The sequence below is a fragment of the Stegastes partitus genome, unplaced genomic scaffold, assembly GCF_000690725.1.
Source record: "Stegastes partitus isolate 25-593 unplaced genomic scaffold, Stegastes_partitus-1.0.2 Scaffold815, whole genome shotgun sequence".
Taxonomy (NCBI): Eukaryota; Metazoa; Chordata; class Actinopteri; family Pomacentridae; genus Stegastes; species Stegastes partitus.
In genome coordinates, this window is record NW_007578546.1 from 122133 (window position 1) to 135149 (window position 13017).

A 13017-nucleotide genomic window follows, 5' to 3' on the forward strand; every position below is an offset into this window, starting at 1 on the left:
TATATATATAAAGAGGAGAGGAGAGGAGAGAAGCCCAGTGCATCATGGGAATCCCCCGGCAGTCTAGACCTATAGCAGCATCACTAAGGGACAGCTCAGATGACTCCGAGCAGCCCTAACTATGAGCTTTATCACAAAGGAACGTTTTTAACCTAATCTTAAAGGTAGAGAGGGTGTCCGCCTCCTATATATACAATTATAATTATATATAATATAATTTGGCATCATTTGACATTAAAGTGATATTTCCCACCAAACTGTACTCACTTCTGTTGCATACTGTATATGTATAGCATTAAAATGGCACCAATATTTTATTTGCTTAAAAATCATGATAATGCTGGCATATGGAGACGCCCCTATTTTTTATTTTTATTTTTTCCTGAGCTGCCTCACAAAAACAACAAAAATCCAAATAATTCCTACAAAAGACATCTGCATGCTTGTGTTTTCATTTACACTGAACGATTCAACAACCCTGGTGGAGGTCGAAGTGACCAACCTTGACTACAGATCATACTGCCTCATACAAGTCTGAACTGGGACACACTGGTTTCCAGTGTACAGCTCACTACTGGCATAAGCTGCAAAAAAAAAGGTGGGAAAACGAAAAGAAAAGAAAAGAGGACAGTCATTCCTGTGATAGAAAATAAATAAAAATCGACTCTTTACATGCTGAGTGATATTTATAGCTGTTGAGTGAATGTTAGGTACGCATAATGAATGCTGTATTACTCCAGAGCGCCACCAGGAGGCAGCATTTGCTCAGTGCAATAGCTGCTGTATTGCACCTATGAAGAAAAGCCTTGTGTTGTATTAATTACTGGGCAGTAGTAGCCTATACTGCAGTCTATAATTAGATATTATTGTGTCATGGATTTTAAATTTTGTTGGATATGCAGTGTAGCTCCTGTGAGTGTACGTCTGGATGCTATTCTGTCCCTGGCCTTGCTAAATAATCCCCCTGATCCTGATTAATGTCCAGTTGCTCATAAAAAGTCAGCAGAAGACATCTGGAGTGAAACGGTCCCTGTGATGTATGATACCGGATGACGTCATTTGATTCCGCAGCCCCCCGCCATTGGTCCGCTGGTTTACTTGTCCGTGGTGTGAGTTTGCAGCTGCGCACTCTCGTCAGCGCCGACTACGTTTCTGAAGAACGAGTCAGCGTCAAGGCTGCCGCAATGCAAACTGTTTCCGCTCCGGCCCTTCAAAATTAAACCCTCACGTTTGAAAGCATGTAGGTAGAGTGCTATTTCCGGCCGCTGTTTTTTGCTTTATTAAGCCAACCAACACTCTTCCGACCTAAGCCTCGGTGTGTCTTCTGGTGATTTGACGACTCTCAAGAATGGAGGCGTGTGTGTGTGTGTGAAAATATCATGTTGATGCGGACACTGAATAGACACATATCCGACAGTAGAAACGGGGTCAACGGCAGAAAAGGAGGACACCTCCAAGTCACATCGTCGACTCGCGTCCCCCCCACCCAGGTGACTCCCGTGTCCCTCTCTCCTGGGTGGGTCTAACCCAAAAAAAAAAAAAAAAAAGAACCAAAAAGAAAAGAAAAAAGAACAGCCCGTCAGTCTACAATGGGCTGTGGGAGATCGGGTGAACTCGGAGAATCCTCTTGCAGCTGTTCCCAGAGCCGAGCACAGGACCAAGACGTCGGAGCGAGTCAATGAGCGGTGGCCTGCTCGCTTTTGTCCTGCGCTTCTCTGCCCGGCGTCTGGCTGCCTGCCGCGCACAGTGCGTAAATGCGCTCGGAGAAGCACTCTCAATGTTGAAATCCAGGCTTTGTCTGACAGCGCGGTAGTGAATCGATTTCCTCATAGCTCCTCTGAGCGGATGGAGTGAATTGTGAAAAAAAAAAAAAAAAAAAAAAAAAGGGGGGAGAGACAGACCGCAGTTTGGTTGCGTGTGATGATAGGAGACACAATGACGCTCTTGTCTCTTCTGGGTCGGATCATGCGCTATTTTCTCCTCAGGCCGGAGACATTGTTCCTTCTGTGCATCAGTCTGGCGCTGTGGAGCTACTTCTTTCACACCGACGAGGTGAAAACCATCGTCAAGTCCAGCCGGGACGCCGTGAAGATGGTTAAGGGGAAAGTGGCGGAGATGATGCAGAATGACCGGCTTGGAGGCCTCAGCGTCCTGGATGCGGAGTTCTCCAAGACCTGGGAGTTCAAGAACAACAACGTAGCCGTGTACTCCATACAGGGCAGGAGGGACCACATGGAGGACCGCTTCGAGGTGCTCACCGACATCACCAACAAGACCCACCCGTCCATATTCGGGATATTTGACGGTCACGGCGGAGAGGTAGGGCTGGGGGGGGGGGACAGGTTACACAGGCCCCGTGATGGAGCAGTGCGTTTAGTTTTGGATCCGTCCAGATCTGATGCTGCAGTTGTCAGCATCGCATCAGATCAGGAGATAGGAGGACAGGACTGGAAGATCAGGCTTACAGTGGCAGTTATTGTTGTGCATGCACATAAATGCATATTTTGGAATGAATGCAGATGCTGTGTCATGGAAAAACTCTAAATTACAGCTATTGTGAAATATTTTAGGGGCATTAGGTGAAATTAAAGCCCTGGAGCTTCAGTATAAAAGCACCTGGATTGCTTTTTTTAGGTTCTTGAAGATATTTCAGTTCTCATCCAGTAATCTTCTTTACATCTAGCTGCATGATGATAGATTCCAGATATCCAAAAGAGAAAGAGTCCAGTTGTTTTTTCTTTTTTACTAGAGCTCCTACTGTTACCTGGATGACTGAGAATATATCCACAGATATAAAGATTTATAACAAGTAAAAGTTAGGATGAGGCCATTTGAAACTTTCCATAAAGATGTCAGGTCTCTGTTGGTGCAGAAGTGGCCTGTTTGATCCATCACTCGTGTTACTCGCTTCACGCTCGCTGCATTTTCAAACGGAGCACCTCCCCTCTTCCCCTCACCAGCATTGTGTTCTCTTGTGCGAGCACCTCGACCGTCCCACTGCCAATCAGGGAGTTGACTTGGGATTCATCACAAAGAGCTTTGTGTGTGTGTGTGTGTGTGTGTGTGTGCAATGCTTTATAGTGTGGGGTGTGTGCTTTTTGTCTGCCTTTCTCTCTCTCCTCCACTGCCTGTGCTGTCAGGGGTCACCGGTTTCTCATTGCTGCCTGAAGACCACTTGTCTTGGACGCCATCTGTCATTCCATCACCGCGGTTCCCCCCCTGAAGTTGCATTACTCAACATGCAGCAGTGTGGGATAGTAGTGGTTGAGGGTTTGACTGTGAGTTCTGCTTTGCTTAGATTTGAAACCTACGGAATCCCAAACAAATGCCACGCAGGTATGAAACTACGAGAGAAGAAGGAGCACGTTGGGGTTATAAATTGACTATATATATCCTCGTTATTGAGCAGGGGAAAACAGAAATGCGGATTAAGTCATAATCGTGGAGCTTAAGCAAGAAATCTTATTAAATGGAGATTCCAAATGATAGCTTCTCTAAGCTCTGACTGTAGGGCCAGTTATTTTCTCAATAAGTCTTTATATATATAGAAAAAAAGAGAAAAAATTGAAAAATGCTCATAAAAAATTCCCAAAGAATTTAGTTAGATATCTTCAAATTGCTTGTTTTGTTCAACCCTCCGCAAATGTTTGCTATCACTGACTGGTAACAACATATATTCACATTTTAAAGCGTGGAAGCAGCTTTCTTTAAATTTTTTTTGCTTAAAATCGACTAGATTAATGAATCCAAAGAGTCACTGATTGATTTTAATCTTTTAAGCTCCATTCTTAAGGTTTTCATTAGACGCAGGGAATTGATTTGCTGTCTTAAGTGAAGAGGGATTAGTTTCGTTAGCTGTCCAGAGAAGCTGCAACTGTTGGGAACTCTTAAAGTATAGACCTGAACAGAACTGCAGTGAAATGCGTTTTCTTAAATACAGGAATACACGAGGAGCTCATTCAGGCTGCCTGTTCGTTTCTTAAAAAATAAGATGCAAAAGTTGCCTTTAGGTTGTGTTCAGTTAGAGAGACAGAGACAGAGAGAGAGAGTCCAGGGTGTTGACCCATCTGGACCGCTCTGTCTATTTCTGTCCCGTAAACAAATATTTATCCTTCCCCTCTGTCCTGATATCTCTCTCTCTGTTTCTTCCTCCTTTTTCAATCACTCTCCTGCTCTATTTCTTTGCTTATGCAAATCTGCATTTCTCAGCATGTGTGTGTGTTCGCATGTCGGTCCCCTACTATTCTGTTTTTCTTCTTTTATTGTCACTCTTTAGGACATGGAGCGGGTCACTCTGACGTCTGCCTCTGCTATTATAGGCTCATTAGCATCAGTAAACACATCTCATTCTGCAACATGGAAAACACTCGCTAACACGCCAGTCACAGTTTTAAAAAAAACAACTGGGTCCTAACTGGAAATGCTTTTTAGATCAGTGAGAAATGAGTCGAGGGTCATTCGTCAAAGCTGCGTTTACCTTTGCGGGACCCTCAGTGCGAATGATGTGTCAGGAAAACTGCAAGGGCATTTGTTTACTGCTGCATTTTTATGCAGTTTGGCACAATTAGAAATGTACACACACACACACACACACACACACACACACATCACCAATATTAAATGAAGCGATGCAGCCAAGCCAAATATGGGCAGAAAGAACAGACTGCCTCTCAGTGCAGTGCGTCCTGGCTCTGAAAATATGCAGCAAAATTCTCAAACGCGTCTCTGTTCTTTTTTTTGTATGTGTGTGTGTGTGTGTGTGTGTGTGTGTGTGTGTGCGTGTGTGTGTGTGTGTGTAGTTTTTATCGAGGCGCTGAGTTATGGCCCCAGACTTACAAAAGTCAGCACAAGCTCTTTTAGCTTGATTTATCGTGACTTATTTGCTGCTGAAGCAGGAACTTTGAATAGTTCACAAGCAAAACAGGCTTCGCTTTATCTAATTGAATTTGTAGTTGGAGGAGGATGGGGTTTCATAAAAGCAGCAGAAATTCAGAATACATTTTAATCCACTTGAAACAGAGTTGGCCTCGTATTTTGCGTTCACTGTTGGTATGTAAAGACAGTACAACATGTGGGTCAATTAAAAGGCTTGTAGCTGCACTCCCTCTGGATTTTTTTGTCGCAAATGGAAATTTACACTTGAAGGTCTTTTCCTGATTCCGGCTCACTTAGTGCCTCTCCGTCCAGTTAAATAAATGATGGAGTACTCTTGACCAGCTGAAAGGATATAAAGGCGGGGAGGAGATGCTTTTTCTCTCCTGATAATTAGGAACTTCATAACCTCTCAATACTTCACTTGGAGCTGCATTCAATTCCCAATTCCATATTCTTCAGAAGTACAGTTATAGTCGTTGTCAGTTTAAATGTTATTCAATTGAAGGAAACAGTTTTCTAAGATGAAAATGTAGCAGCGAGATTCAAGAACAAACACCTGATCTGGTATTTTTCTAGTTGTTAAAACCAAAATTCATGATCACATGTGTAAAAAAAATGACTCACGATTAAAGTTAAACTCAGACTGCATTCACATAAATTCTAATAGTTTTGCTGTAGAGCTGCTAAAGCACGTCAGCAGATCAGAAATCAGCACAGCGAACGGCCCAGTGTCCTGATTTTCATAGGAAGTGTGAATATGAGATATGTGTTCTGTATCAACCGAGGGACATTAAAATGGCATAAAAAATTTCCCCGTTTTAGATTTGATTCGACGGCATTAGCGTAATGGAAATCTTGGCAAAGAAAATGAGGGAAGAAGCAGATAAGTAAAGCCAGGAGGAGGAAGAGGAGGAGGAGGAGGAGGAGGAGGAGGAGGTTGTTCAATAATTCAGCGCGGAACACCTGCTGTATGTAACCAAAAAAGCACTCCTCTAAATTAGAGTTGTATCGGACCGCATTGCCAGGCAACAACTCTCGCGAAAAAGTCAAAACATTTTTCATTCTGTCTTTTTAAACCTGTCAAACTGAGAATAATTAATGTAAGTGTGTGATGAAATCCGTTTTTGTGCAGTGCCAGCAGGTTTACGGATAAGAGCGGCATGTTTTGTGGAAGTCACCAACAATAATCCTGTAAATTAGTGGAGAAAGGGAATCTCTTGGCACCTGCAAGAAAGAAAAAAAAATTGCATATGCACATACGTAGATGTGAATTAAATACATACTTTATTGTCCCATGAGGAAACTTGTCTCTGGCTCCAAATAACGCACATCATAATTCATGCAAAAGGGCCTGAGCTGATTGAGAAAATAGATGCAGTTCATTAAAAACAAAACTGCATATAATCAACTAGATAAGGTAAAAAGAAAGCAGTAATTTCTGCAGAGAATAAAAGAGTCAAAGACAAGTCACAAGTGTCATGATCATAGAGTCGTCTTGTTTGCTGCTGTTTGAAATCTTGATGGCCGGTGGGATTGATGAAATCGGTTTAGTCTACACTTAGATCAAGTTCTGGATTCCGGATGTGTGTTGTGTCATTCAGAATCTTCTGCGCCTCACTACGAACCGGATTTTTCATATAAAGCCTAAAGATGATCTTCATGACTGTGTGGATGAGACATGTGAGCACACCCTTGTGTGCCATGTAAAGCGACGCTCTCTAAAACTGTTTCATAAACCAAAAGCAGAACTTCACTACTTACGCCATAGGTTGGTGTAAAGCCAAGGTTTTCAACATACATCTGCACGAATGCCATGGTGAATATGTAACTGGACTTGGTTACCTATTTACACAAACAGACAGTTAGCAACGTTACTATTTAGCCAAAAGTTCTGTTGTGGACCAACTGCCAGAATTCACTGCTCTGTTTTGGACTCCACCAGTCACTGAGGGAAATGTCCAAGTCTTTACTGCATAAATGCTGCAATTTGGTGCTGGACAGGCAGCGTCCAGTGGGTATAATAAAACCATTCCACTGGAAATAGATGATGAAATTCCAAAACAGTGAGCTAAAACGGTTCAAATCACTGCTCTGTTGAGGAGAAATCTAGATTTAGGGAACACTACAAGCAGCATATTTTCATCACTCATAGACATTTAACATGCTGCTAAAGTAATAACAGTGATTGATGCTGTTTTGGAGTTACGACACATCAAACAAGCTTTTCGGAAAATTCAAAAATTCTGCTGCTTTGCCAAAAATGTCTGTTTTTAAACTTTTTCATGATACACCCGCTAACATTTTAGACATAGTTGGATTAAAAACCTGCAAATTGCTGTTCAAGTTACACAAATCTCTTGCATTTGTCTCCATATTACTGATGTAAAAAAAGAGTGTGGCTTGATATTTCCGACCTCACATCACTGATGTCAAAGAAAGCTCTGTGTGCCACCTTTCCTCACTCTCTGTCCTCTGTTTAATCCCCCCGTCCCAGGCTGCAGCTGACTATGTGAAGGCCCACCTGCCCGAGACCCTGAAGCAGCAGCTGCAGGCCTTTGAGAGGGAGAAGAGAGAGAGCGCTCTGTCGTACGGCAGCATCCTCGAGCAGCGCATCCTGTCCGTGGATCGCGAGATGCTGGACAAGCTCTCCGCCAACCACGACGAAGCAGGTCAGGAGGGGGAGGAGGGATGGAGCGTGTGGGCAAACAAAGAGAGAGAAAATCAGACTTTAGACACTTGTCGCAAAGCTAGATGAGGATTTGGTGAAATTAGAATAACCAGGTTAGACACATAGTAAAGATACAGCTTGCAATTCATCATGCTGCAGCGTGTTAGCTCATACACTCAAATACATTTTCATCTACATTCAACATTTGCGTGAATCACGCAGCACCTTCGCCTCAGTCGTATCGTATCGTGTTAAACGATGCCTTCGAGGACTCTTTCATTCCGCTCTCTGCCTCTTCAGGGACATGCTGCACCACAGCACAGCGCCTATCTAGTAAAATCTCACAATTTCCTGTATAATATCCTCCCCTCCCAGCTGACATTTACCTCTCGGATGGACTCTTTTCAGTACAACCCAGTGGAATCGCTGACTGAGGAGAGTGACACTACGATGCTGTAACGTTACGCTGCTGCACACTCGCTGATACATTTCAGAGAAACAGCTCAGATTGATCGGTTGGTGGCATTTGATACATTTGTCTGAAAAACAAACATGTCCCTCACATTTTGGGCCAACTATTGTTTTTATATTATTGATTTGTTTGCGGCTGCAGGGTGGCGCAGTTGGTAGCCTTGCAGCAAGAAGGTTGCCGGTTCGCGTCCCGGTGGGGGCACCGAAATCTTTCTGTGTGGAGTTTGCATGTTCTCCCCGTGCAGCGTGGGTTCTCTCCGGATTCTCCGGCTTCCTCCCTCACAGTCCTAAAACATGTTGAGGTTAAATGGTGATTCTAAATTGTCCGTAGGTGTGAATGTGAGTGTGCTTGGTTGTCTGTCTCTAAGTGTGGCCCTGTGATAGACTGGTGACCTGTCCAGGGTGTCTCCTGCCTTCGCCCTAAGTCAGCTGGGATAGGCTCCAGCCCCCCCGCGACCCTCGTGAGGATTAAGCGGTGTATAGAAATGCATGATTTGTTTGCCACTGTGTCCACTGAAGACACATCAGAAGACTGACACTGACATCCCGTTTGTCTCCTTTTGACTCACAGTTCAACCACATTATTAAGAAAAAAACTCCCGGTTCTCCAAGTGGAGAGATTTTAACCTTGATCAAGTGCTGCCTTTTGTGCTTGGAGCTGTGGGGACTGGGTGAAGTCAAATCCTTATAAATCACTGTATTTATTCTGACAGTTAAAATGAAATAGTGGCTGACGCTATCATACCAGACAGCAGCTGTATTTTTTGGGACTTAGCCCAAATAGTTGCAAGACGCTTAGTCTTTAATTACCAGAGATAAACATCATGTTAACCAAACATGAACAGTCCTTCTTTTATACTGTTTTAACGGCTACCAAAGTTAGGGAGTGTCTCAGCCGCTCGCCTGTCAGAACCTGCACACTAGTGGCACAAGCTGAATCCTTACCACAGCTGCCCAGGTTTGGTCCCGGTCCTCTTTCTCTTTTTTTTTTTTTCATTTGTAAAGAAAAAAATGCCCCAAAAATAATCTTTAAAAAACAGTTACTAAAGTTAGATATTCACAAAGCTAAGCCTCGTTTTATGTAATGCTGTAAATCTGGCACAAATAGTATTTGCAAATGCCTATTATGGTCTGGCATCATGGGACAGGATAATAACAAAAAGCATGTTTGCGCACAGGAAAGCAGTTTAATACACTGTTTTGTGAAACCATCAGAGGCTACTAAAAGTGTTATGGTCTGTAAATCCTGAGCTTCTGTTACTCCAAGCTGGGTAAAAATAAAAAAAAATAAAAAAGAGAAAAGAATTATCAGTGAGTAGCCTTTGTATTTGGGGATTGTTCAGAACATTCGCTGAAATTGTTGTCAACCTCGTCTGTTATTTTTGTGATTCTGTTCAGGGACGACGTGTCTGGTGGCGCTGCTGTCGGACAGAGAGCTCACGGTGGCCAATGTCGGAGACTCACGTGGTGTGCTGTGTGACAAGGACGGGAATGCTGTTGCGCTATCACATGACCACAAGCCGTATCAGCTTAAAGAACGCAAGAGGATCAAGAGGGCAGGTACAGGATGAGAACCACAATATTTTAATATTAAACTCTACCTGCACACTCCACCTCTTGAATTTGGGGGTCCTATGTTGCCATCTGTTGGTGTGTTCTGGAACAGCACTGTGTTAAACCCTCCACAGCAGGGGTGTCGAATCCTGGTCCTCGAGGGCCGCAATCCTGCATGTTTTAGATGTTTCCCATCTTCCAACACACCTGATTCAGATGATCAGGATCGTTATCAGGCTTCTGCAGAGCTTGATGATGAGCTGATCATTTGAATCAGGTGTACTGGAAGAGGGAAACATCTAAAACATGCAGGATTGCGGCCCTCGAGGACCAGGATTGGACACCCCTGCTCTACAGTGTCAGAGTTTCCTGCTTTTGGGCCAAATAAAGATGCAAAATCTATCATGATTTGGACTAATAGGTGGTTTATTTGTTTATTTGCATCACCAGAATTTCACTTTGTGCTTTTATTCTGTAATTCTTTTTTTTATTCCTTCACTTCCAGGAGGCTTCATCAGTTTTAATGGCTCCTGGAGAGTTCAGGGAATCCTCGCGATGTCCCGCTCCCTCGGGGACTACCCGTTGAAAAACCTCAACGTAGTCATTCCCGATCCTGATATCATGACCTTTGACCTGGACAAACTGCAGCCAGAGTTCATGATCCTGGCGTCCGACGGCCTGTGGGACGCCTTCAGCAACGAGGAGGCGGTGCGGTTCGTCCGCGAGCGTCTGGACGAGCCCCACTTCGGCGCCAAGAGCATCGTCCTCCAGTCTTTCTACCGCGGCTGCCCCGACAACATCACCGTCATGGTGGTGAAGTTCAAGAGCGGAGCTGGAGGGAGCAGCAAGGCGGGGGAGTAGGCGAGGGTCTGGTTTAGCGCTGATCAGTATGATTTTTCCCCATCTTCTGGGTAAAGCAGAAAGTACAAAATCACAGGAAGATGAAGGGAAGTTAGAAGATGGACAATGAGAACTGCACGCACACATACAGACACAAACACACACACACGTAAAAATGAGGGTCTGTTTTATTCTATTTAAATTGAGAAAAGGGCATTTAAAAACAATGCAGATATTATAACCGTCTGCTAGAAGAAAGACGAATACATGAAAGTACAGACGTTGAAGGCTGCGACACACTGGGGGATTTGTCTCTTAACCAGCACACACCAGACTGTGATTGCTTAACTACTGTTTACTGTACATGCACACGAATGGTACAGCTCCACTGGCGGCTTCTTCAGGGGAGGCTTCAACTCGTGCCTACTCAAGAATTACTGTGCAACTTACAGGACGTTTCTGAAAATGCAATTGCAAAAACACCACCCAGCTTGCTGCGTTTCGAGGATGCTCTAAAGTATGGTATGCGTCTATTTCTGAGCAGGAAAAATCAATTTGTCAAACATAAGAAGACCCCAGTGGATCCTTACCTTTTATTTAACTTGAAGTGATGCTGCACCCAAATCTAGCTTCTGAGTATAGAACACTTCTGTAGACTTGAGAGGCGTTTTGTATTTCGGCTGAGTTTGGCTTCAACTCTTGCGGGGTGCAACGGATCGTAAAAGTCATCACAGTGGGAAAAGGAAGATTAAATGTGGAGTCAAAGAGCAGAAGCTCTGATTGATTTGCTGTCATGCAGTTTGACATATCAGAGCTGCCATCACTGCTCTGTGGGATTAGTTCATATTTAAGTGGCATACTTTTTTTCATGCATCTTTAAATTGAACTAAAAAACTCCTTTCATCATATACAGACAGTCAAAAAGTAGAAAGTGTAAATGTTGTAAGTCGGGTAACTGTGAGAACATGACAGACGGTAGATGTTGAAATAACAAAAATCTACATTTAAAAGACTTTTTAAGGGACTTTATTTTAAAACTTAATCCCAAATGTATTGTTCAAAAAAGATGGCAAGGAAATAGAATTTGTAAATGGTAATATTAGTGATTTAATGAAATGTTAATGGCTGGATTTAATGCATATTTAATTATTCATCGTAGGTCTTCCCAGTTTTCCCGTTTGTAATTCTGCTGAAATGTGCACAACTTATGTGGAATAATTAATATATAATGTCTGCTGAGCTGTGCACAGCTAGAAAGCCGGCTGTCGTTAATGTGAGTAGAACTGATGGGCCCAGAACCAAAGAGGAAAGTGGAACCATTGTAGTGGCGTTTCTCAGTGAAGGATCTCTGACAGAACGATTTGTGGATATTGTCATTTCATTGCAAAGAGTGATAACAACACCAAAACTCTTCGTAGGCCAAAACTTCGTCGTCTTTCAAGTCTGCAGAAGGTGTGTTGTACTCAAAAAGGAAATTAAGGGTGTGATGCTCCTTCAACCTGCAACACACACACACATGTACACACAAATACACACACACACACACACACACACACAGTTCTGAAAAAAAAATGATAAATGCACTTTTCAAATGTTTATTTTTTGGAATGATAAATTCTTACATATCAGCCAATCTAATGCAAGAGGGTTTTTAAGTACGTAGAACCTGATTTGGAACCTTAAAAAAAAAAACTCACCTCTCTGCAAGTTTATGGAGCTAATGCGAACTGTTCCATCAAAGTGGTTTTTGCACCGTCTGTATCAGGGCATGTGCTTTGGCTTATCCATGTTCATGAACAAAGTACTCACAGTGTGCATCGGCGGCGACCGGAGGCTGCCTTCCACCTGGGAAGCACACGCAAAAAAAAAAACAGGACGTGCGACCGACAACAGACGCACTTCTGCCATGAGAAACCAACTAAAAGATGACTCAGTACGAACTGTACAGCTGCAGGCAGAATGCGAGTAATTAGAAACACGATCTGCTCCTGAAGCAATACAACTGGCGTCATCGACAGCAACAGCCTGTCAAGGAAAGTTACAGTAAACCATACTTGATTTACTACTGTTTTTTAAGTTCAACTTTTACCACTGTGTACCATGACCTTTCATCAGCTGAGGGAAATGATAAGATCTTTTTTTTTTTTTAACCTAATGCCTTATTTATTATTGAGTTTTTGGATGTCTCTGGCAGATTGCCAAATCAGTATACTGTATATTCTTTTCTTTTTTTGTCCTTCTGTACATGAGCAGAGGTTTACAATAAAATAAATACCCATCACTTTACTGTGGGAAGCAGTCCATGATTCATACAGGTTCAGTGGATGCTCAGTGTAAAACAAAAAACAACAACAACAACTTGCTGTATGTAAACTATAAGTATTAAACAAACTCTTTCATCTGAACTGTACATCCCCTTTCAGTCTTTATTATCTGGAAAGGCAATTCACTTTGGCCTGCCTTAACTGTGCAGCATGTTCAGTGCATCAGTTTGATCATTGCAAAAAAAATAGATTATTTTCAAGGTTCCTTTTGCAAATTACTTTCTTGGCTTTAGGTTGTTTTCTGTACAGACACATGGAGGAGTGACAAATTAAAGGAAAACCCAA

At 42.9% G+C, this 13017-nt stretch overlaps 1 protein-coding gene across 1 annotated transcript; it reads left to right on the forward strand.

Annotated features, from left to right (window-relative positions):
• The first annotated feature begins 1879 nt into the window (after positions 1-1879).
• On the forward strand, positions 1880-12818 carry LOC103365160 (protein phosphatase 1L). The gene is made up of 4 exons (XM_008292521.1): positions 1880-2319; positions 7370-7544; positions 9413-9574; positions 10074-12818. Exons 1-4 carry the CDS (start codon positions 1921-1923, stop codon positions 10427-10429), a joined length of 1092 nt encoding a protein of 363 aa, XP_008290743.1. The 5' UTR covers positions 1880-1920; the 3' UTR covers positions 10430-12818.
• The last annotated feature ends 199 nt before the right edge of the window (positions 12819-13017 follow it).